We start from the raw sequence: 26,243 nt of genomic DNA, 5'->3' as shown, positions 1-26,243 counted from the left end.
AGAGTGAGATATGTAGAGCAAGTTAAAAGAAAAGGAAAGATCAGAAATCAATGCGCTTTACATATAATTTCATCAAATGACTGGACCATGTTAGGTAATCAAGCAGGCCTTAGCCGTTCAATGTCACACAAAACATTTAGTCGAGTCTTCATTTTATTTCATTAATGGAGCAAAATTACAAATAGTAAGCTGCAAACCAGAAAAAAAGCCATAGCCAAAAATAAAAACATAGAAAAATAGGTGCAGGAGTAGGCCATTCTGCCCTTCAAGCCAGCACCGCCATTAAATAATAATAATAAATAATTTAAAAAAATTTAAACAGGAACAGTGCATATTGATGAACAAGTGTAATGTTCATCAATATGCACTGTTCCGGTTTTCTGGTTTGCAGCTTACTATTTGTAATTTTGCTCCATTAATGAAATAAAATGAAGACTCGACTAAATGTTTTGTGTGACATTGAACGGCTAAGGCCTGCTTGATTACCTAACATGGTCCAGTCATTTGATGAAATTATATGTAAAGCGCATTGATTTCTGATCTTTCCTTTTCTTTTAACTTGCTCTACATAGACAGGAACAGTGCATATTGATGAACATGTAAATATGCAAGATTATAGCCAATAGCTAATTTCCATCTTTAGTCCCTTTGGCAGCAAAAAGAAACAATTATACAAGACACACAACCAACTCAATTCACACAGACATCCATCACAGTGAGTCTCCTCCTCACAGTGATGGAAGGCAAAGTCTTGTCTCTCCCCTGCTCTCCATTCTCTCCCGATGTTAAAGCTCCCGGCTGCTAAGGCCGCGCCGGCGATGTAAGGCCCTGCTCCGGGTCTTAATGTTGGAGCCCCCGGCGGGCGATGGCAAGTCCCGCGGCCGTTAAAGCCACGCCGGGCGATGTCAGGCCTCGCTCCGGGTCTCCTTCAACCCCGCAACTCGGGCGGGAGAAGCTGTCGCCACGGGAGCTCTGAAAGGCGGTCTCCCACCAGGGACCCGCGAGCTCCCGATGTCAACGTCCACAGGCCTGCAGCTGGAGCCTCCGATGCCCCGAAGTCTGGACGCAGCCGCGCGCCACCACAGCTCTCCACGCTCCAGGCAGACTCCGCAACTGGAGCCCCCAGGTTGTTCTGCTGGAGGCTGCTCCACGGTGCTAGGCCCCAACGACAACGAAGACCCGACAGGGAACAGGTCGGGTCTCCCGTGCAGGGAAGAGGTTTAAAAGTTTCCCCCACCCCAACCCCCCCCCACATATACACAGTTAAAAACAATATTAAAAAAATATAAAAACCACAGCAAACGGGACAAAAATTTAAAAAAGGACAGACAGCTCGTTACAGCGCCGCCATTTCCCATTCAATACGATCATGGCTGATCACCTAAAACAAGTAACCTGTTCTTGCTTTTTCCCCCCCATATCCCTTTAGCCCTAAGGGCTAAATCTAACTCTCTTGAAAACATCCAGCGAATTGGCCTCCACTGCCTTCTGTAGCAGAGAATTCCACAAATTCACAACTCTCTAGGTGAAAAAGTTTTTCCTCATCTCAGTCTAAATGGTCTACCCCTTAATCTTAAACTGTGAACCCTGGTGCTGGATTCCCCCAACATTGGGAACATTTTTCCTGCATCTAACCTGTCCAATCATTTAAGAATTTTATATGTTTCTATAAGATCACCTCTCATCCTTCTAAATTCCAGAGAATACAAGCCCACTCGACTCAGTCTACCCATTCTTTCATCATATGTCAGTCCCACTTTCCCAGGAATTAACCTGGTGAACCTACACTGCACTCCCTCAACAGCAATAATGCCCTTCCTCAAATTAGGAGACCAAAATTGCACATAATACTCCAGGTACAGTCTCACCACAACTGCAGTAGGACCTCCTTGCTCCTAACCACAAATCCTGTCGCAATGAAGGCCAACATGCCATTAGCTTTCTACACTGTCTGCTGTACCTGCATGCTTATTTTCAATGACTGATGTGCAAGCACACCCAGGTATCGTTGCACCTCCCCTTTTCCTAACCCGACACCATTCAGATAATAATCTGCCTTTCTGTTCTTGCCACCAAAGTGGATAACCTCACATATATCCACATTACAATGCATCTGCCATGCGTTTACCCACTCACCCAACTCTTCCAAGTCACCCTGCAGCCTCATAGCATCCTCCTCGCAGCTCACACTGCCACCCAGCTTTGTGTCATCCGCAAATTTGGAAATGTTACATTTAATTCCCTCATCATATATATTATATATTGTAAACAACTGGGGTCCCAGTAGCGAGCCTTGCAGCACTTGTTAATTCCTACTCTTTGCTTCTTATCTGCCAACTAATCAATACCATACTCTCAATACCTTGTGCTCTAATTTTGCACACTAATCTCTTGTGTGGGACCTTGTGAAAGGCTTTTTGAAAGTCCAGATACATCACATCCACTGGGTCTCCATAATCCATTCTAATTATCACATCCTCAAAAAATGCCACAAGATTAGTCAAGCATGATTTCCCCTTCATAAATCCATGCTGACTTTAACTGATCCTAATTCCAAATGCGCTGCTATTACATCTTTAATAATCGACTCAAGCATCTTCCCCACTACCGATGTAAGGCTAACTGGTCTAGAATTCCCAGTTTTCTCTCTCCAAACTTTCTTAAAAAGTGGACAGACATTAGCTACTCTCCAGTTCACAGGAACCGATCCAGAGTTGAGTGAACATTGGAAAATGATCACCAATGCATCCACGGTTTATAGGGCCACCTCCTTGAGTACTCTGCGATGCAGACCATCAGGCCCTGGGGATTTATATACCTTCAGTCCCAACAGTTTACCTAACACCATTTCCTGACTAATGTGAATTCCCTTCAGTTCCGCGATCCCCAAGTATTTCTGGTTCCATCTTCACTAAAAAAAAAGCACAAATTACTTGTTTAACTGTTCTGCCATTTTCTTGTTTACCATCATAAATTCACCTGTCTCTGATTGTAAGGGACCTACATTTGTCTTCACTAATCTTCTTTTTACATATCTAAAGAAGCTTTGACAGTCAGTGTTTATATTCCCAGCAAGCTTTCTCATGCTTTTTTCCCCGCCTCTTAACTCCATTGTCTTTTTCTTCTTTTATAGAGGTGGCATTTGTACTAGTTTCAGTTAAACCTGCCTACAAAGTTATTCTAACGTCCTTTCCAATAGTTGCGATGCAACAGAAAAACAGCAAATATTTTTAGTTAACTATAGAAATATTTAAGTGGTTCTGTCCATGGTAACCTGCTTTGAAAGTTTAGTTGGGTTTTTTTTTTTAAATAGTATTACCAAAATAATAATGTTCTAAGTTTATATGACATTAAATGTGTTCTCCCAAAAAACTTTGATTTATGACTCTGGAGTATTCTACAATTACAGAAATTGGTAGTCTTAAATAATTAGGAAACTTATTTTGCTATTGAGACAATTTAGTACTTATTTTTTCAAATGTGTCAAATCTTTATTTGTAGGTTTTTATTGCAAAGACGCGAGTATTCAAATATTCAGCTGCTGGCCTGGGAATAACCTAACATGGCTATGGTAATCAAACATTTTAAATACATTAATATTTATTTAACATTCAACTTTCTGAATATATGGGTAATATATTTTGGAAATTAACTGTCCAAAATTGCTTTTTAAAGTTCTATGTTAGCTCCATTTACAACTCAGACTTAATCGGTTATGTTGAAAAGCTGCACATTGAATTGCTGTGACCAGACATAAATGAGAATTGAAAATACCTTAGAGAACTGGACATCAGAACATAAATGAGGAGACTTACCACAAACATGAAGAACGTGTAGAATATTAAAGCCATGGCACTGAAGGACTGGATAGAAGCCATCATGTTCCTCTGCAAACTCAGAGGCAACACAATAAACACAGAAACAGCAAACAGAAAGAATACACGGAATCCCTGTGTTACCTAAAAAAAAAAAAAAAAACAGCAAAGTTAGAACGTAAATCTCTTCTTACCCATAGTCTACAAGTGGATTTCTCGGATATTTTCCTATAGTAGATGAAAAAAATCTGAAATGCGTTTGAAACAAAACTGGCGGGCTTAATTATAATTTACTCAGATAAAACACCAAGCAAAGTGAATATGAAATATTTTTTGGTTGTTACTTGAAATCCCAAACTGCATTCTATTTAATATTTTCATTAAATAAATGTTCAATGTCAGTTAAGTGCAACACGAAAAGTATAATAAATTAAAATTTGGACCTTTAAAAAAAAAAAAACATTTACTTAACCATAAAATGTTCAAACAGCAAATTCCATGGCTTAAATGAGTTAAAGGGCAGTGAAGCTCAGCTTTTGACGATCATTTGAAGTTTAAAATTTGAACTTGTGTCATGCGATTTACAGTGCCCTCCATAATGTTTGGGACAAAGACCCATCATTTATTTGCCTCTGTACTCCATAATTTGAGATTTGTAATAGAAAAAAATTACATGCGGTTAAAGTGCACACTGTCAGATTTTAATAAAGACCATTTTTAAACATTTTGGTTTCACCATGTGGAAATTACAGCAGTGTTTATACATAGTTCTCCCCCCCCCCCATTTCAGGGAACCATAATGATTGGGACACAGCAATGTCATGTAAATGAAAGTAGTCATGTTTAGTATTTTGTTGCATATCCTTTGCATGCAATGAGTGCTTGAAGTCTGCGCTTATGCTTGTTTTGGGGGGCCACTCCCCTTCAGCATATAAAAGGCATGCTCAATTGGGTTCAGATTGGTTGATTGACTTGGCCACTCAAGAATTTACCATTTTTTAGCATTGAAAAACTCCTTTGTTGCTTCAGCAGTATGTTTGGGATCATTGTCTTGGTATAGAATGAACCCGCGGCCAATGAATTTTAAGGCATTTGTTTGAACTTGAGCAGTTAGGATGTGTCTATACACTTCAGAATTCATTATGCTACTACCATTGTATCATCAATGAAGATAAGTGAGCCAGTACCTTCAGCAGCCATACATGCCCAGGCCATAACACCCCCAACACTGTGTTTCACAGATGAGGTGGTATGCTTTGGAGCTTGGGCAGTTTCTTCTCTCCTCCATACTTTGCTCTTGTTAATCTTCGTCTCATCTAATAATAATGGATGGGATTTATATAGCGCCTTTCTAATACTTAAGGCGCTTTACATCGCATTATTCATTCACTCCTCAGTCACACTCGGTGGTGGTAAGCTACTTCTGTAGCCACAGCTGCCCTGGGGCAGACTGACGGAAGCGTGGCTGCCATTCTGCGCCTACGGCCCCTCCGACCACCACCAATCACTCACACACATGCAAAGGTGGGTGAAGTCTTGCCCAAGGACACAACGACAGTATGCACTCCAAGCGGGATTCGAACCGGCTACCTTCCGGTTGCCAGCCGAACACTTAGCCCATTGTGCCATCTGTCCACAAGACCTTTTTTCCAGAACTGTGCTTACCCTTTTCAATACTTCTTGGCAAACTGTAACCGGGCCATTCTATTTTTGCAGCTAACCAGTGGTTTGCATCTTGCAGTGTGGCCTCTGTATTTCTGTTCATTGTCAAATCCACACCTGACTCCTGAAGAATGTTTCTGATCTGTCGGACACGTGTTTGGGGATTTTGCTACTGCCATCATCTGTGGAGGTCTTCCTTGGCCTACCAGTCCCTTTGCAATTAGTAAGCTCACCAGTGCTCTTTCTTCTTAATGATGTTTCAAACAATTCATTGCAGGGACTATGTATAAACACTGCTGTAATTTCTACATGGTGAAACCAAAATGTATAAAAATTGCCTTTATTATCTGACAATCTAAAATCTGACAATGTGCAGATTCTATTAAAAATCTCAAATTGGATTACAGGGGCAAATAAATAAATGATGGGTCTTTGTCCCAAACATTATGGAGGGCACTGTAAATTAATTGGTATATGCGCAATATGACTTTAGCGTTCTTTAATGTGAGAAAAGAACCTCTCGTCACAAAGAAAACTGTAATGAAAAAATGTGTAGTTCTTCTCAGCTTTTACTGTACAGAACACACATTTAAGCTGATTGCAGGGACTTCCTTATCCAGTGCTGGTCCTGCTTTGTTTAATAAGTCTAGTAAGTTAGTGCTAATTGATCTACTGAATTTGGTCCAATTGCCTGTGAATGTATGCACCTCTCACAAAATGAAGTATTTCTTGTTAATATGCTATAGAAAAAGCCTGCTTACCTGAAGACCAAGCAACTGAGCAAAGAAATTGGATCCCAAATCAGCGATTACAACATAAAAAGCAATGCACGTCCCCAACATCAAGCCAATCAAGCTATAAGATAAACAGAGCAAATTGCAATCAATGTCCCAACAATTAAAAAAAAGCTTCATGCCCTGTAAGCAATTGTACCAGTTCTGCCTTACCTTGTGTAATATGAAATGAATGAGATTTAACTGGATAGCAGGCAAACATTTTAACTGTATCTAAAGGTACACTAAACAGTAATAAACCAATACCAATACTATGGCATCTTCAATGTGTGAACTGGCATCTATCCATGTAAGTTTCTGATTCTTTAGTTTCTCACATAGTTACTTTAAGGATACATTTTCAATTCAGAGCATTAGCCAACATGCTTCTCCAGACAGTGTCAATTGCCACATTTGTGACTGTCTGACCAGTCAGTGATATTTTCTTGTAGCACAGACCTTTCTTCCTCACTATACCAATTTTAGTATCATGAATTAAATATGGCTAGGTGAGATAGAAAAATAGTCAGATATGGGCAACAGAAACAGACTAGGGTCTTGAAATGAAAGTCAGAATTGTTTTTAAAATATAGTTGAGATGAGGAAGAAAAAAAGAAAATGGTAATGATAAAACGACTAAATAAAATTGAATATGTTGGTGCCAAATCTGGTATATCAAGCTTTTATAATTTGAAAATAAAATATTTGCTCTACAAGTTCAATCACGTCACTAACAAACAAGTTGAAATCAAATTTACCCCGTAATCAAATGATGCAGCATTGTTTGCATATTTCTAGTGCATCCTTGAATGATATAGCACAATTGTGGATCTGCCAGGGCATTTAATACTAGTTGCAGATGCTAAAATACAGGAATTATTTCAACATTTTTAACATCAAAATAAGTGCCAGAAAATTCAGAAGCATATTCAGTTGTCTGCAATCTTCAGTTATTGACAAGGCTGATCAATTTCAGCAGATACTAGTGTAGCGCCATTCATTGCCTGTGCCTACGCAACCCGTTTTCACAAGAACACTGGGGGGGGGGGGAAAATCTGGAAAATACCATATACTAAAATAAATAGGATATCTAGCCTGAAACGGTCAAATAGTAATGTAATAAACAACTTTTTGTATAAACGTAGATTGCAATGCATAAACCAATGTTGCAACCTGCCCACAATTGAGTTTTAAACCAGTGTAGCAAAATATGTGATGCTTTTCCAGCTTTCTTCTCCCACTGCAATCAGTCTGAAAGGTCTCGACCCAAAACATCACCAATCTATGTTCTCCTGAGATGCTCCCCGACTTGCTTAGTTACTCCAGCACTTTGTGTCCTTTCGTGGAAAAATATTAGTTCTATACAAGTCAATTTGTTTCCTATACTCAGTGTGTAACAGAATGGCATCAAAAGTTCTTTGCCTTAACTTTGAAACATTCCAGATTGCCTGAACATTTTTTTGAGAGTTTCCATCAGCCACGAGATCAGTGTAAAGCTGGAATGTGTAACGTCACCAACTAGAACAAAATATCAATGAGGCAAAATACACCCAAGTCAGTATTTTAAACTTCAAGTTACACTATTTTATCTGAATGGAATCGTGGAATATAACTGCGGCGAGACAATTCCAAAATACTTTTTTTGCTACAATTTTACAAAACTGTATTTCAACTGAAGATGTAAAAAAGATGTCAAGCAGTAGAGGCCTGTCCTTTCAGCCCGAGGCAATTACACTCTAATTACTGAAGAAAGGAAGTCTATAATTAGCTAAGAACAGTGCTCTACAATTATTAAGCTGCATAGATTAGATGTCAAGACTGAAATATTACTTTTAAAATTGTAAACGACCTCTGGAGTAATGTGATCAGAGTTTCAATAGGTTGCAATTGTTAACCGTTATCAGTTGAAAATCAAAGCTTGTTTGATTTTGTGAGCCTTCTATCTCATATTCCCCATTTCCACTCTGAATACATCACAACAAATTTATTTTATTTTTAAAGCTGCATATTGCACATTTCTGCTTTTCACCAAGTAGGCATATTGCACTTCTAGATTTTACCAAAAACATATGCAAACTAGTCCATGAAACTCTCACTATAATAGTATTATGTATCTTCTATAGTAGCTCCCCGGGAAAATTAGAGGCAAACAGCTCTGGCCAAGATAGGAAAAATAGTCTGAAGAATTCACTGCAAGACTGAGGCAATTAAGATCTGTAGCGACTGAGAAGCACATCCCACAATAACAAACCTACCTTGTGCAGTTTTATCCTCTCAAGTACTACTCCAATGGTCTCCTTGACAGTTTTCCTAACTTCACTCCAAGTTGAAACAATCAAAAGTCTGCATGTCATATCATAACCATCAACAAAGCCCACTTTTCATCAACCTTGACCTGCTCTGCCTTCTGGTCCTATGAACTGCCAACTTAAAATGTTTATCTTAGTGCTTAGATCGCTTCATTATTCATCACTTCCATATATATAACCTCCTCAATCTAATATCAACTTGTAGGCAAGGAAAGACTGAATTTTAATTGGCCATCCTAGTGCAATATAATGTGCACTAAACAAATTCTGCATGTGAAGCAAAAAAAACAAAACAAGACCTGACAGTCAGCAAAAAGATTGAATGTCTGATATTCAAAAACCATTAAACAGCAATTAAATAATAAAAGTATTAAAAACCAACACAAATTAAACCAACCATTTTAAACACTTCCATAGTAAACATGAAGGCAGGCAATTTAAACTGTGGATTACTTTATTAAACAGTCGTTCCTCTCCATTCAAATGAATAAACTGTGTTCCTGCACCAAATCAAATTTCAAACTCAGTGTGATTGCTGGGGAATTCAACAAGTTATTACACTACTTCTGGATGTCTTATAGAGTTCAATGTCAAACCATGCTGGTAAACCTCCAGAAGAACCAGGTCAACATGTTCAGGACTTCCATATTTACAAGAAGTTCTGAAATTGTTATCAATAGTGAAGACAAGGCAGCTTGAATTCCCCCCCCCAAGTCCAGACTATACATCTAAACACCATATTTTATTTTTGAAATAGCCTTGCAGTATTGACCAATGAGCGTACAAGAGCCAAACATTGCAATACCCAGGTCATTATTCAAACACAGATGGTTCCACTTTTTAATATGATGAACCATTAACATTCACAACCCACTATCTCTGAGAATGCAACTTGTTCCACACTCGTACTGAATTCTGTGTATTAATTCCACAGGACTCAATCTTGTCCATATACTGTCTACTTCAGAACATTTAAGACTGGAACATAATGCTAATATTTTATTTAAAATCTTAAGCTAACCTTAAAATTAAGTATCTCAGCCAGAACAGTGAATATAGTCGTTGTTAAATTGCATTACAACTGCAGCAGCTTATCAAAATCATACATTTTCAAACTTAGATGGCTCAATGATCAGAATTTTTCTGGTATATCCAAAACAGTAGCACAAAACATTCAGTTATACAATCCACAATTAAAAGTTAAATGTCATTTTATGAAGAATACATTAAGTACGCAAGAAGACACAAATAATATGTCTACTTCTCTGGAGGAAATAATGCAGTCTATTTATCTTTTGGAAGAAATTGAAAAGAATCGGCAGAGATTTACCTTTTAAAATGCTGGATTGTGCCATGCCTATTTTGATCATTTCTGACCGTCAATGAAATGGTGGAATCTTTTTACTTATAAAACCCTGATCGTTTAATTGTATGCTTCTGTGTGATTCACATCGTCTTGAAAACCCGACGCGCTAATGGTGAAATTTGAGATTTACCTCATGATGTCGAAAATTGCCTCATCTGAAAATTTGGTTCATTATTTCTTCAGTTATTTCTTCAAATTCTTCACCAATCTGAAGCTAAAGCTAACTGAAGCTGAAGCTAACGGGCTGATTACGTCACAATGCCTCTGCTCCTCGCGGCGAGCTGCACAGATTTTTCAAGGCACAGCCTGCTGGCCACTGTTTTTCACGAGCTGCGAGTTACGTACTCCCCCCCCCCGCATAACTCGCACTCCGACGGCCAACCCGAGAGATGACGAGGAGCACCCGAGTGCGGCCGGCCGTAGCACCCCGCCCCGCCCACAGCCCTCCCCCCTCAGGTCTCTGCATTGAGAACCCGAGAGATGCCGAGGAGCATCCGAGTGATGACGTCGCAAAGAGCAACACGCAATACACTCGAGTCTCGGCTTTCCCGAGAGAACCTGAGAGTTGCCGAGAGCTTTGTACTAGAGACGGGCCCTGTACTACAGCTCTCTCTCTCTCTCTCTCTCTCCCCGGGCTCTATCTCCACTTTTCGCAGCACCCTCGTTCGCCCGGCTCTCCTCCTCCTCTCCCCTCCCCATCCTCTCCTCTCCTCTCCCTTTCCTCGCTACCCCCTCTCTACTCCTCCTCTACCCTCTCTACCCTCTCTACCCTCTCTACCCTCCCCTCCTCTCCCCCCCCTCCCCCACCCCTCCCTCCCTCCCCCACCCCCTCTCCTCCTCTCTCCCCCTCCCACTCGTGTGTAGAGGAAGGTTTGAGTGTGAGTGTGTGTGTGTGTGAGTGTGAGTGTGTGTGTGAGTGTGTGTGAGAGTGTGTGTGAGAGTGTGTGTGAGAGTGTGTGCGTGTGCCTGTGCGTGTGATGCCGCAGCCCCCGCCCCCCCGGCCGCAACCCGCGTTCAGGGGACGGGACCCAGCGGTCCCCCCTTGTTCTAGTAATGTTTAAAATCCAGGAAAAAAAGGTCCAACACTATTTTTCCTAAACAATTAATCTTTCCCCAAAAGCCTTTATATGTGGGATAGGAGGCTTTCCCACATCAGGAATATAGTATCAAAAGGAAACATTGCCAAACAAGTTACCGACCAGTGAAATGTGGTAGATTTCCTTCAAAGTTCCCTGACACTTTGCCCCAATCTCAATAGAACACCAGATCCAAACTAGTAACATTTTCAAGTGTGGCAAATTTTACGCTAAGCTTAAACTGCGAAATCCATAACTAGAAAGACAACATTATGCCTAATTCATTTACACACAATGGACCGTTGCAGTCAATCCTAATCTGATTTTATCCCAGGTTCCAGAGGTTAAAGGCCAATGAGCTAATTCACACTGCTATTGGGTTGTACAGATGACATTTTTACCAAGAATAACCAATTAGTCTTTTCATATTAGGGGGATTATCCAAACCAAAAGCATTTCAGCTGGTCCCTTTCCTCCAACATAAAACGAATTGAGATACTCGACATGACATAATTGAGACACTTCAGAACTAGTTTTTTTTTTCTGTAATCATGTATTAAAGACACGTCATATTTGTAATATTGTTTTAATCTGGAATAATAAGCCTTACTTAAAAAGAAACTATTTTAGAGTGAGGGGTGGTATGACGGTCAGCTATTTAATACATTATGCAATTCACTTCCGGCCGTGAAATTGCAGCACAGTTACCTAGTAAGCTTGACAAAGTAAAAGTTAAAACAAAGTTTACCTTGTTTCCACCAGCATTTTGCCTGCTTTTCCATAGGCGTGGAAAGCTAAAAAGTTAAAAAGCATTTGTTAGAAAGCATGTACCATTAAATTTAGGCACTTCCATTAAATTTAAAAAATAAATTACATTTCAGGACGCAATCTTTCACCCCAACTATACTGAAGGAAATGTAATTTAAAAACACACAATTCCCTGGTATAGTTTTGTCATATTCACTATTGAAGTGTCAGAATCAGACTTCTACAATTGCAAAATTTAGGTGAAATACCAAGTCAATTTTGTAAGGTAAGTAAATGTAAAACAGCTGACAAGTTAACCATTATTGATCTCAAATTATACATTTGAAAAAAAAAAAAAAAATCTATTTCAAGAGGAGGAAATATATTGACAAATATCCATAACCTTATAATATTCCTCTTTGGAATACCCTTTTCTCTAAAGAAGCCACTTAATAAATCCCAAAACAACAAAAGCCCCTTTAAATAGAATTAGATGTTAGACCCAAATCAATGCATTCTAATAAATTTGCAGTCTCAACCATTTTCAGTACATTGGCAATAGTGGAAGTTGCCATACGATATTATCAGGACACCTAATACTTCAGCAGTATTCAAACATGCTTTAATTAACTCCATTCTGCTTTGCATCGGGGAGAACAAAAGTAAAACTATGGTTATCAGTCACCTTCAGCACTTTAAATGGTGCTGGATGCGCAGATTTCTTATGCAATTAGATATTACTCCTGTTAATACCAGTACATTTTAAATTCACATTATTACATTTTCTAGTGAACCCAGTGAATTGAAAGTGAATGCAAGGAATGGGTCCCAGTGAGCCAAATACTGTACCGCTGATTTATGAACAGATATCAGGTTATAAATTTTACTGTCGCAAATGTAAAGCACTGATTTAGTGAATTCGTAGGTTACTGCTTAAAAAAAAAAAGCAGAAAAGGAGGGAAATTGTCTGTTGAACAATCTAAAGGCTAACGTTCTCAAAAGCTCAGTAAGTGATACCACCTGTTATATGATTTTTTTTTTAAATACTAAAGACAGGTTCAGCAAACAAGCCAACAGGAGGCAGTTCAGCCAACAAAAGATATCATCACCACTATTACCCAAGTGATAAAATTCTCAATCATGTACAGCAACAGGATATAAATGCCTAGTTAAGAAGGAAATAGCAAACATTAAGTTTATGGGTAAATATTTATTAGTGATATGTCCCCGTTGTTTTCTTCAATTAAATATGTACACTGATCTTTAGACAGGGTTACAGGTTAAAAAGTTAAAAGCACACAGAATATTAGTTTATATGGTCATACAAAACTGTTGGTTTGATCAAAACCCATACAAATCATCAATCAGGTCACAATTGTGTTAAATTCCTACCCCTACGGCCTTCTTTAAAAACTCCAGTCTCTCTTTGCCCAATTATAGTTTCTTCATTAAGTATTATTTGTATTATTTTACCTCAGTAATTCCCTATGCAATGTGATTTAATGCTTTACCTGAACTTTATCCTTTTCCATTTACTCAGGTTTTAGTTATTTTCCTCACATTAAGTTATCTTTTGCATGAACTGCCCAAGGACAAGCTATTCCCAACTTCTGTTCTTTAAAGAAATGTTCTCTCATTACCAGAAATCCCAGCCCAATTTTTATTCCCATTTTTAAACCACTTGTCCTTAATTAAAACACAACTCGATGGCATGACCTGGTGCCACACCCAACCCCTTCCCCAATCATTAACCACCCACTTTTCCCCTGACAATTTTCCAAATACACACTGCCTTTTCCTTGTACCAGTGCTCATTATCACTCAGTACAAACAGAGGCTGGATCACACCCTTCAAAACAATTATCAACCATCCCTTGTCAATTAATATTACATACTTTCCAACAACCATAATCACTTTATCTCAGCTGTCTTTCCTCTTTGGAATGCTTTAATAAATTAGGTTTGATTGCACTGATAACTCCATGGAAAAGCAAACAGCAGGGTACATATCAGTCAGCTCCAGACGCCTGTGCCTACACATTGCAGAATAGAGTACAAAATATGCTGGTAGCCAGGTGCCCCTCAGTTCTCATTCACTCCTGTATTCATCATCAAGTCCAGGTTTGGACCCGAACATTTTGAGGAGAAAGATTTGATTCCTCCACTTTACACCAACTCTATTTGTAGAATCTAGACTAGACCTGTTCATTCAAATAAACTTGAAATATGTTACCCTTTTGGTTCCTAAACTTTATAGAAGTGCAATTTCAATAAATATATTTTATTTAAATGCAATCTTAATTATTTCTATGTGTCTTGGATCCGTAGGGACAATTAAAGAATGTGGAACAGGTTATCCTGGTAGTCCAAAGGAAGAGTCTGACCTGAAGCTTAAGAGCATGGATTTCTCAGTCTCAAGGTATTTGAAGACAAGGCCTCCAGAACAATGGGAAGGATGTTTCCACCTGAGGTACATGTGATCATGTGCACCACATGAGGTAAATACAAACCACTTATTGGCCTTGCACATGATCTCGCTCACAATCAACCTCAAAAATCTCTTGGCCAGAGATACAGGTGATTGTGGAAAACATGTTTTCATTTTCACAGTACAATGTGGTTTAGCCCCGTGACTTTAACTGTAAAGTTCACATGAGTGCTTCTTGATTTCCAGCCAATTAAAATGTTCCATGTGATAAATAGCATATAGGATGGTATGTCACAAAGAGCTGCAGAGAAAGTAAACCACAGTTGTAGCAAGGGCAAGAGGATATAATTTTGAAGGTAAAAGAAATTGATGATATAATAGGAAACAGCTTGACCCTCAAGCTACTCAATGCCCAATGAAAAAGAACATCAGTTAATTCAAGTGCAAAGAAATTCTAACATTTTAATTCAACAATGCATTGTTAAAAACACTATACAGCCTCAGTTGGTTGGTTGTCTGCTCTCTTAACTTTCTGCAGGTTACATAAGAAAAAGGAAACGATTGGAGCCGCTTTTACTCCCAACACCACCCTAAAAATCCAATCCGCTCTCGGAATTCTTCCACGATTTCTAATCTGTAAAGGGCCTGTCCCATTTGGCGATTTTTTCGGCAACTGCCGGCTTCATTTCAGTGTCGCCAAAGGATTTTAAACATTTCAAAATCCAGCGGCGACAAAAAAATGTTGCGATACTTGAAAATACACCGCGTGTCAAACGTCATCACGCCACGTCATGACGCATCACACCACAAATTTTTCGATGACCTGATACATCAGTCAGTGATGCCGGTAGTCGCTGAAAATAATCGCTAAGTGGAACAGGGCCTTTAGGATTTACATGTCTTGAGAGTAATCCGATATCAGTAATTCCAGTTAATCTGAATGAATGTTATTTCAAAATGCTTTAAGAAGTGTTTAAGAAAGAACTGCAGATACTGGAACAATCGAAGGTCGACAAAAAATGCTAGAGACCCGAAACGTCACCTATTCCTTCTCTCCATTGATGCTGCCTCACCCGCTGAGTTTCTCCGGCATTTTTTGTCTACCTGCTTTCTAAGAAGTACTCAATTAGCGTTCATTTCACTCACTTGAACACTAAAGACACATTACGTCAAGTTGCTTTCCATGTGCTGTAATGGCGCCAAGATCCAGATTGCAGATTTAAAAATGAAACCTCAGTACTGTTCAAACATGACTTACCAAGACCTGCATAAGTTCTTCGTTTACTAGTATTTGCTACCTTCACCAGGAACATACAGGACTGGTGAGTCATCCAGGAGCAGAAGAGGAGCAGCACGACACCCAATGCAATACCACACTGTAGGGTTAAAAAATAAATCAATTTTAGTAAGAACAAGCCACCAGCATGCTTATGAACCACAAAATAATTGATCCATACAGAAAATGCATTAACAATTTTAGTGCAGTTATCAATAATTTAGTTCAGTAGTGCTGTGGTGTCTGCCTCGTGCTGAAATTATTTTGAACGTGACCTAAACATCACATAGAAACATAGAAAATAGGTGCAGGAGTAGGTCATTCGGCCCTTCGAGCCTGCACTGCCATTCAATATGATCATGGCTGATCATCCAACTCAGTATCCCATCCCTGCCTTCTCTCCATACCCCCTGATCCCTTTAGCCACAAGGGCCACATCTAACTCCCTCTTAAATATAGCCAATGAACTGGCCTCAACTACCTTCTGCGGCAGAGAATTCCAGAGATTCACCACTCTCTGTGTGAAAAAAGCTTTCCTCATCTCGGTCCTAAAAGATTTCCCCCTTATCTTTAAACTGTGACCCCCTTGTTCTGGACTTCCCCAACATCGGGAACAATCTTCCTGCATCTAGCCTGTCCAACCCCTTAAGAATTTTGTAAGTTTCTATAAGATCCCCCCTCAATCTTCTAAATTCTAGCGAGTACAAACCGAGTCTATCCAGTCTTTCTTCATATGAAAGTCCTGACATCCCAGGAATCGGTCTGGTGAACCTTCTCTGTACTCCCTCTATGGCAAGAATGTCTTTCCTCAGATTAGGAGACCAAAACTGTACGCAATACTCCAGGTGTGGTCTCACCAAGACCCTGTACAACTGCAGTAGAACCTCCCTGCTCCTATACTCAAATCCTTTTGCTATGAATGCTAACATACCATTCGCCTTCTTCACTGCCTGCTGCACCTGCATGCCTACTTTTAATGACTGGTGTACCATGACACCCAGGTCACGTTGCATCTCCCCCTTTCCTAATCGGCCACCATTCAGATAATAATCTACTTTCCTGTTTTTGCCACCAAAGTGGATAACCTCACATTTATCCACATTATACTGCATCTGCCATGCATTTGCCCACTCACCCAGCCTATCCAAATCACCTTGCAGCCTCCTAGCATCCTCCTCACAGCTAACACTGCCCCCCAGCTTCGTGTCATCCGCAAACTTGGAGATGTTGCATTCAATTCCCTCGTCCAAATCATTATATATCGTAAATAGCTGGGGTCCCAGAACTGAGCCTTGCGGTACCCCACTAGTCACTGCCTGCCATTGTGAAAAGGACCCGTTTACTCCTACTCTTTACTTCCTGTCTGCCAGCCAGTTCTCTATCCACATCAATACTGAACCCCCAATACCGTGTGCCATAGTAGAATGTTACAGCCATCAGACATTTAAACATGAATTTCATAGTAATCCTTGAAAAAATGAAATCAAGCAAAACCAGTTGTACAAATCCATTTTCTTTTTTTGAGTAATTTCCTAGTTACTATTATAAAAGTGGTGTTTTGAAGTCCAATATGCTGGTTTTTCTGCCATTTAGCCAAGGGTGAGTCAGATGCAATGGTAAGAAAGAAAAACAGGTAAAATGTTCCTGATGTTGGGAGAGTCTAGAACCTTCTTCACAGTTTAAGAATTGGGACTGAGATGAGGAAAAACTTCTTCACCCAGAGAGTTGTGAATCTGTGGAATTATCTGCCACAGAAGGCAGTGGAGGCCAGTTCACTGGATGTTTTCAAGATTTAGCTCTTGGGGCTAAAGGAATCAAGGGATATGGGGGGAAAGCAGGAATGGGGTACTGAATTTTGATGATCAGCCATGATGATATTGGGCGGCGGTACTGGCTCGAAGGGCCGAATGGCCTACTCTGGCACCTATTTTTCAATGTTTAATAAAAAAATTAAAAGAAACTGCATTCATGAAGCAAAGGAAAAAATTGTTAGATGTTAGAATAATTAAAATGCTTTCAATGCACTTTCATCAGAACGAACAAGGAAAACAGAACAAATTGAAGATCATGTGGCACAAATGGAATCCTGTCAAAGAGCACAATTTCAAGGTGCACATCCCAAAAGTCAGTAGTTCTTAAATAGTTCTGACTATTAAAAAGACTGTGGACAATGGAAATCCAAAATTAAAACAGAAAATTAGAAAATGTCCTGCTTGGCAGATAAATTATATGACATCTCTACTCCTTGATGAACATCCTTATTTTCAGGTGTTTACTGGCAGAATGGGGCATGACAAAAACCTATGTAAGGTGGAGATTTAAAGTATAAGGGAGCTCTACTGAAATCTATTTTTCAATACCACCTCTCCTGGCTTTGCATTTCTCTCCCCCCCCCCCCCCTCTGTCACCTTCCACCCACATTCCTTCCTCTGGTTTCACAATTCACGCCTCTCCTAACCTTATCTCGCACTTTTTGTCTTTTCATCTCTGGCCTTTGTCCAATCATCTGCCTATCACCCCCCCCCCCCCCCCCCATCACCTGTATCCACCTATCACTGTAGGAGAGAACTGCAGATGCTGGTTTAAATCAAAGGTAGACACTAAATGCTGGAGTAACTCAGCGGGATAGGCAAGAGACAAGACAAGAGACATTTATTGTCACATGCACCAATTGGTTAACCCATTCCTTAACGCCACCCATTCCTTCTCTCCAAAGATGCTGCCTATCCCATCCCGCTGAGTTACTCCAGCATTCTGTGGCTACCTTCCCACCTATCACTGACCATGCTTTATCCTCCCCCCACCTCTCTCCCCGCCCCCCCGACCACAATCAATCTGAAGAAAGGTCCCGACCCAAAACATCACCTATCCGTGTTCTCCAGAGATGCTGCCTGACCCCCTGAGTTACTCCAACACTGTCTATTTTTGAATACTGCAAGTTCTGCACTTTATGGTAGCAGCCGCCACAATCTCTCAAGGTCAACATCCAAGTATATATTCATGCAGACTTCATAAATTACCATCTGCATTCCTATTCTAACATTGCAGGTCTGGCACAACCAGGCTGCAAGTCAAATGACAAGACCTTCACCTAACCCTTTCCATCTACATGGGAGAGAAATTGTGAAGTAAACAAGTCTAAGAATTTTATTTTTAATAAATGCACAACTGTAGATGCAATTGCAGAACTAGACCAACCATCAGGCTGGGCTCTAGATTTATGCAGGTTTAACTCAAAGGATGAAGTGATGATGGAGCGTGAAGACCAGATTTGCCTAACAAAGCAGAGAGACAATCCAAGCAGCAATCGGGAATTCCAAATGTTCTGTGGATAATTTAGTCTGTTTTTGGGTCAATCCTGGCATACAGAATTGGTTGACCTCAAAATAATTGCTCAAACCACACCCCGCACACCCTTCAATCCTCCCGCCTGCTGAAGTTTAAAATAAGATCCACAATGACACATCATGCTATTTCTTGCTCATATATAACATTAGTCAACAGGGCACAATGGAAAAAGGTGGCCACAAATGCCAAAATCTTTTTCTTATTTAGAATCTTCTGAAAGAGTCACTAAAACTGTCTACATTGGGGAAGGCTTGTGTTGCTCATGGGCTTAAAAGGCAAATAGAAACCATGCTGGAATGGATTAGAGACAATGAAAATGCAATTCTCTTGAATACCGAGGATCTTATGTTTAACAAAACAGAAACTCGTTGGTACCACTTTTCAGTAGAATTACCCTTTCTATGGATACAAAGGAACACAGATTAGTTTTCAGTAAAATACTCTTTTTGTCATGCGAGCTGAAGCCAGATGGCAAGATAAAGTCTGTGAAATACCAGCGAGGCAATATACAACCGTAATGGCAACTGCATTAACAATAAAAAAAGATGGCTGAGATAGTGAAATGAAACATTATCCAAGTCTATAAACCATGAAAGGAGTTTACGTTACTGATACACCTTGATTATATTCCCAGAACACTTTTACTTTTAAAACTTTATAAAATAAGGAGGAAAATTCTGTGTTTAGCAAGTTTAAATTTGATAAATTTGAGGGTTCGGGAATATATCTTCAATGAAATTTGGAATAAAACCCAAAGTAAATACCTGTGGCATGGACAGTTCAGCCATACCAGCAACATTATGATACCAGGGAATCGCTCCAAAGTTCCAAATAGGTCAAACAATGCCATTTAGAATGAATTGCACCACAGATTATTTTCTTGAAAAACTATTCCAAAGCAAACTGCTAGATAAACTCAGCAGGTCAGGCAGCAACTGTAGTAGAAAATGGGTATACAACATTTCATGTCGGGATATTTCTTCAGACTGAAGAATCTTTTTCAAGAATCCAGCATCTGCAGTTTCTTGCGTCTCCATTTTAAGTGGACAAATTTCAATATAATTATAGACATCAGGGGATGTTTGGAAGGCTATAAACTAATCTCATCATTAACATGCAAGAAAAAGGAATGTATTTTTACATACTGTTTATTGCGCATCACAGAAACCTCCCAAAAAGTTCTCATATAATAAGTTGCGTTTATGTGCAGTTGCTGCGCCAGGAGACCATAAGATCGTTGCTTGTGCAAAGCAATGCATAAAATAACCAAATAATGTGGTGCTTGCAAAAGAGAGAATATCGGCCAAAACACAGAACTTCCTCATCAAATTAGTACCATGATTTCTACAACATTTAAATCAAGTACAGAAGTTTAAGTTTGCATTTATAGTCACTTAACCAATTAAGGTACAGTGAAATTTGAGTTACCATACAGCCATACTAAGTGTAAAGCAATAATATACACAGCCACATAAAATAAAATTCAACATAAAGATCCAGCACAGTGGAATCCACATTCCTCACAGTGATAAAGTTCAGTCATCTTCCTCTTTTGTCCACCTGTGGTCGGGGCCTTTGAACCCTCCGCAGTCGCCTGCTGCCGACGGTCCGATGTCCGAAGCCCTCGCGTCGGGATGATCGAAACTCCGGCGTCGGGACAGATTGGAACACTCCGCGGCATGGCATTCCTGAGTCAGCCTCTTCTCATCGGCTTCACGGTGTTAAAGTCCACAGGCCCCGCAGTCGGAGCACCTTCGCTGGTGATCCTGGGCAAAGGATCGCCCACTCCACAATGGTAAGTCGCGGCTTGAAGCTCTAGGCCAGTCTCCAGGAAAGGCCGCACCAAGTTTTTAGGCCGCAGGGGGGAGGATGCGGCACGGAGAAAAATCGCATCTCCGTCAAGGTAAGTGGCTGAAAAAAGTTTCCCCTGATCCTTCCCCCCCCCCCCCCCCCCCAACATAAAACATACATTCAAGACATACTCAAAATAACAAAAACAGAGAAGGGACGACAGACTGTTGGCGAGGCGGCCATTACGGGAATATATTCAATTAGAAAGACACACTTTCAGCAAAATATCAAATGTTTGCTGCGGACCTTGAACCCGAGGTCTGACTTAACATACAGAATGCTACAAAGTGAAATAACCCAACAATTAAATTGCTCAAAAGCCTAAAATAAGATTTTTCAGTGGACATTAACTTTCAGTGGACATCAAAACTTCTCAAGGCCTACGGGACTCACATTATCACAAATGTACCAAGTTTAATCTTAATTTTCTCATCCAAGCTCTTTTCGTGTGAACAAACTGAAAAATACTGACTAGTTTGAACCAACACCCCTTTCAATTTGTGGTAATTAACTCAAAGCACTGCCCTGAATGTACTTTATCCAAGTCTTTAACTATACTGTATTGTGACCTTCATTCTCCCTTCTCTCCTAACCTGAAGAGCCCATTTCACCTGGTGTTCCCCGTCCCACACTACTGATAATAGGTACAAATCCTTATTTGCTGCTTTAAGGGCCTGTCCCACTGCGGGGACCTAATTTGGGAGTTTAGAAGAGTTTAAAAAAGTGTCATGGTCTTGTTGTATCGCCGAAGTAGAACACCTCCTAGGACCTCCTTCGACTATATAGAGAACCTCCTACGAATATGTAGAAGACCTCCTTCGACTATGTTGAAGACCTCCTTCGACTATGTTGAAGACCTCCTTCGACTATGTTGAAGACCTCCTTCGACTATGTTGAAGACCTCCTTCGGCTATGTTGAAGACCTCCTTCGACTATGTTGAAGACCTCCTTCGACTATGTTGAAGACCTCCTTCGACTATGTTGAAGACCTCCTTCGACTATGTTGAAGACTAGCTTCGACTAGCTTCGGGAAAATTGGACACAGAATAGTGGAGAGTGAAGCCGACCACCTTCGACTATACTATCACTATCTCTGACTACCTTCGACTGCCTTTGAATAACATGCCGACCTACTTCGACTAAACCTACAAGTAAAAAATATCGATTTTTTTCCATGCCGACCAATTTTTACTTGCGGACAGTTTTAAGCAAGCTAAAAAATATTCCTCAACCAAACTGAGGCCTCGAATATGCGGGAACTTCTCTCGAGCATGAAGGAGAGTTACATAGACCTCCTAGGACCACGTGTCGACCATGCTGCGAGTTTGAGTCGAGCGCAAACTCTTCTAAACTCGCAAATTAGGTCCCTGCAGTGGGACAGGCCCTTTAAGCTTTCTGTACACACAAAATAAGAATGCGACTGGCTTCAAAAACACAGATTGGATTCAAATCTTACAGATGTTTAGCTGAATTATTTTATTGTTATTTAATGCTGCTCCAAAGCCACTGGACCACAGTGGGTTGTAAGCAAATTCTACGATTTCTCACATTCCCTCTTGCAGTTCCTGACCACTTGGAGTCATAATCATAGAGTGATAGAGCACAGAAACAGGCTCTTCGTCTCAACTCGTCCATGCTGACTAAGATGTCCCATTTGCCCATGCCTGGCCCGCATCCCTGTAAACCTTTACAAACAAACATAGAAACATAGAAAATAGGTGCAGTAGTAGGCCATTCGGCCCTTCGAGCCTGCACCGCCATTCAATATGATCATGGCTGATCATCCAACTAGTATCCTGTACCTGCCTTCTCTCTATACCCCCTGATCCCTTTAGCCACAAGGGCCACATCTAACTCCCTCTTAAATATAGCCAATTAACTGGCCTCAACTACCTTCTGTGGCAGAGAATTCCACAGATTCACCACTCTGTGTGAAAAATGTTTTCCTCATCTCGGTCCTAAAAGATTTCCTCCTTATCCTTAAACTGTGACCCCTTATTCTGAACTTCCCCAACATCGGGAACAATCTTCCTGCATCTAGCCTGTCCAACCCCTTAAGACCCCTTTACTATTCATGTCCTTTAAAAGTTTATATTGTACTTGCTTCAACTTCCCATGGCAGCTTGTTCCATATACCCATCACCATCTGTGTGAAAAAGTTTCCCATCAGATTCCTATGAAACCTTTCCCCTTCCCTTTCCCCTAAACTCCTTCGCTCTTGATTCCCCTACCCTGGGAAAACATCTGTACATTCACCCTATTTACTCCCCTCAAGATTTTGTGCTTTCATAAGGTCATCTTTCAGTCTCTTGTGCTCCAAGGCAAGTAATTTTGAGGACGTTGCCAAGACTCGAGACCCCAAGTTATCGGGCAAAAGTTTGCTAAGCTCGGACTTTATTCTTTAGAGCACAAGAGACTGAAAGATGACCTCTGAAGTGTATAAAATCATAAGGGGAATAGATAAGGTGAATGTACAGACTCTTCCCAGGGTAGATGAATTATCTGCAATTTTCCCGCTTAATGGCATCTTTCATATAGTAGTAGGGTGACCAAAACTGATCACAATACCGCGTGTGGCCTCACCACCACAATCTTGTCAACTGTAACATATCAAACTTCTACACCCAATTCCCTGACTGATGGCAAGCAAGCCAAAATCCTTCTTCACTATCCTATCTTCCCACGACAACAATTTCAGGAATTTGTGTACTAGTTTTTCTCGATTCCTCTACTCTACAACGCTCCTCAGGGCCCTACCTATTCAATGAGAAGGTCCTGCCCTAGTTTGACATTAAAAAAAGCTGATTTTCACACTTATCTGAATTAGGCTCAATAATTCCACTTATTCCATGCAATTAATTTTCTTTGCATTAAGTAGAAATCATTATTTCAAAAAAATATTTCTGCATTCTTTAAACATTGCAATTTAATACAATCACCTGTTTTAAATAATGCCCCTTCTGCATCATGCAGTGCCACAGCTGGGAGAGCAACTGCCTCATGGCGCCAGAGATCTGGGTTCAATCCTGACCTTGGATGCTAGCTATCCTGTGTGGAGTTTGCACCCACTTATTTTATCTGCCCAAGTGTCTTTTAAATGGAATTAAAGTATCGGCCTCAACTATCTCCACCGGCAACTCGTTCCATGTAACACCTTTCCTCTGAGTGAAAAGTTACCCCTCAGGTTTGTAGGTTAATTGGTCTCTGTAAATTGTTCCAAGTATGTAGGGAGTTGATCAATGCAGAAGTGGGAAAACATAGAGCTAGTGTGAAGAGGTGATTGATGATCAGCATGGACTTGGTGGGCCCAATGGCCTGGGTCAATTACTAAACTTAACTCTGGTTTAAAAAAAAAAGCAATTCATTCACTTTTACAAGAATGGATAAAAGAAAAGTGCAATCATTGATATGATAATGTTGGCATGATACCTGACTGGCAACTTTAAGTTGATGCAGCCACTGATAAAAACCATATTGTTTTTAGAAACTAACATCCCTGTTAACAATAAACACAGGATTTAAATTATGTAACTTCAACAATTTCAAATTTTCACATTTACAGTAACAATACAACAAATAAAAACTGCTAGTAATTATATGTACTGAACAATTTAAACAATATTTCAGGGTCCTTCATTATTCAACAATAGGGCACAGGGAAATGTTGAGATGAGGCTGCCATGTGATAGGTGGAAACAAGATTTGTGTGGGTGTATGAAGGCATATTGACCTCTTCTGATCCTCAACATATATGGGCAAATCATCTACAAAACTTGTGTACAAAGGAACTGCAATCGTTGGTTTACACCGAAGATAGACAAACAATGTTGGAGTAACTCAGCAGGCCAGGCAGCATCCCCTGAGAAAAGAATTAGGTGACGTTTCGGGTCGAGACCAAGGTCGAGTCTGAAGAATGGCCTCGACCCGAAACGCCACCTATTCCTTTTTTCCAGATATGCTGCCTGACCCGCTGAATTACTCCAGCATTGTGTCTGTCTTCGGTGTAAACCAGCATCTGGAGTTCCTTCCAGCACAATGCTTAAGTATTGCAGCGTGTCTATCTGCAAATCCATCATGAAACCTCAGCCATCTGACTGAAACATATTTGCTATCATATACAATTAAATTATGAATGGTTTGTCACATTTTATTAATATTCAACAAACTAAAGGAATAATGTCTCTGCTGGAACAGAACACGTCACCACTCACCTGTTTAAAGCAGAATGGCATGGTGAGTACACTGACTCCCACAATACTGTTCACAACGTTCATGATGAGGCCCCAGTTCGACGCTGTCATGTTTAATTCGTTTTGTGCAGGGAAGGTAACACAAAATCTCAAGATTTGAAGAAAAAAAAAGCTGACCCACTATAGATTATTCCTCCCTTTACTGACAAAATTATTCGTGTTGAGCGTCAGTAAGTGTCAAAGGGGAAAGAACAGCCTATCATGTCCATATTGAAATATTAAGACAAATTGGGATACAAAATATTCTAGTGTCCAAACTATAAGTTGAAATAATTACAACTTGTATAGCTCTCAAAAAACTTACTGAGACGTAAAGAAAAAACTACTTGACATGAAGGGAAATAAATGATGGTACTCCACCCAAAAACCTCAGTTAGAACAGCATCGGCACTGTGACATCAAATCCTGCAGCTTTGGCCTTTTACACAAACAGTAAAAGTGGTTTACTAGTCAAAACATGATGGAAATAACGTGGCAAATACCAAATAATTCAATCATGAGTAGCTACTGAAAAAAAGATAAAATAAAGACTGTGAAGCTCGCCAAAGGAAAAATATGAAAGTTTCTTTTCAATAAGCAAATTAGAAAATAAAAAGTATGCAAAATAAACGCAAATGTGGAACAGGAAGGGGTGTGGAGGGGCGGCTGGCAGGACTTTCCGTGACGTGGCGGTAGCTCAGCGTGGACTTGGCCACGGCAGCTCGGCTCTGTGTTTACAAACAGTCGCTCAGCTCTGCCCGGCCCGGCCTGGTCTGGCTCAGCTCAGCTCCCCAGTGACAGCGCCTGTTGCCGCCGCCGCTGCCGCCGCCGCAACCTGGGCCAACCTTCACCTGCCCCGGACGCCTCGGCAACACCGACAGCTCTCACTCAATCGCGCCGCTCTGATTCAACGCCAGCCTCTGCGGCCCACAATGGTCCTGCTCCCTCCAGTACCGGGAGACTTCTGCCCACCGCCGGGTTACCGCCTAATGACTCCACTGCCGCCTCCCCCCCCAACTCCCGTCTCCAGGAAGTCCCCGACTAACAACAAGCATGGGATGGGATGGGCTGCCCCCCCAGCTCCAGCACCTACAACGCCGCCCTGGTGGACGGGAGGACTTGTGACGCCTACTGATGGTCCCACCCAAAGATTATAGAGGAGCTCCTCTATAATCTTTGGTCCCACCCAAACATGAATGAATGATACTTTATTGTCACGTGCATCTAGGGTACCTAGGTACAGTGAAACACTTTGTTGGCGCTGACAAAGTTACAAAAGAACCCAACAGTCCTATCAACTGGTACACAAAATTGCTGGGGAAACTCAGCGGGTGCAGCAGCATCTATGGAGCGAAGGAAATAG

At 40.6% G+C, this 26,243-nt stretch overlaps 1 protein-coding gene across 2 annotated transcripts in view; it reads right to left on the bottom strand.

Annotated features, from left to right (window-relative positions):
* The window catches only part of slc38a10 (solute carrier family 38 member 10), a 106,393-nt gene extending 80,430 nt beyond the window's left edge, over positions 1-25,963 (bottom strand). The window contains exons 1-5 of one of the 2 annotated variants that reach the window (XM_033044378.1): positions 24,863-25,963; positions 15,435-15,552; positions 11,750-11,795; positions 6,239-6,332; positions 3,816-3,959 (exon numbers count right to left, since the gene is read on the bottom strand). In XM_033044378.1, the coding sequence (XP_032900269.1) occupies positions 3,816-3,959; positions 6,239-6,332; positions 11,750-11,795; positions 15,435-15,552; positions 24,863-24,952 (492 nt within the window). In that variant the 5' untranslated portion in view covers positions 24,953-25,963. The remainder of the gene's footprint in view (positions 1-3,815; positions 3,960-6,238; positions 6,333-11,749; positions 11,796-15,434; positions 15,553-24,862) is intronic. The other variant, XM_033044379.1, reaches the window with a different exon arrangement.
* Positions 25,964-26,243: the final 280 nt, after the last annotated feature.

Source organism: Amblyraja radiata, chromosome 26 (genome assembly GCF_010909765.2).
Source record: "Amblyraja radiata isolate CabotCenter1 chromosome 26, sAmbRad1.1.pri, whole genome shotgun sequence".
Classification (NCBI taxonomy): domain Eukaryota; kingdom Metazoa; phylum Chordata; class Chondrichthyes; order Rajiformes; family Rajidae; genus Amblyraja; species Amblyraja radiata.
The sequence above is the reverse complement of the archived record's forward strand: the minus strand, read 5'-3'. Positions and strand labels throughout refer to the sequence as shown.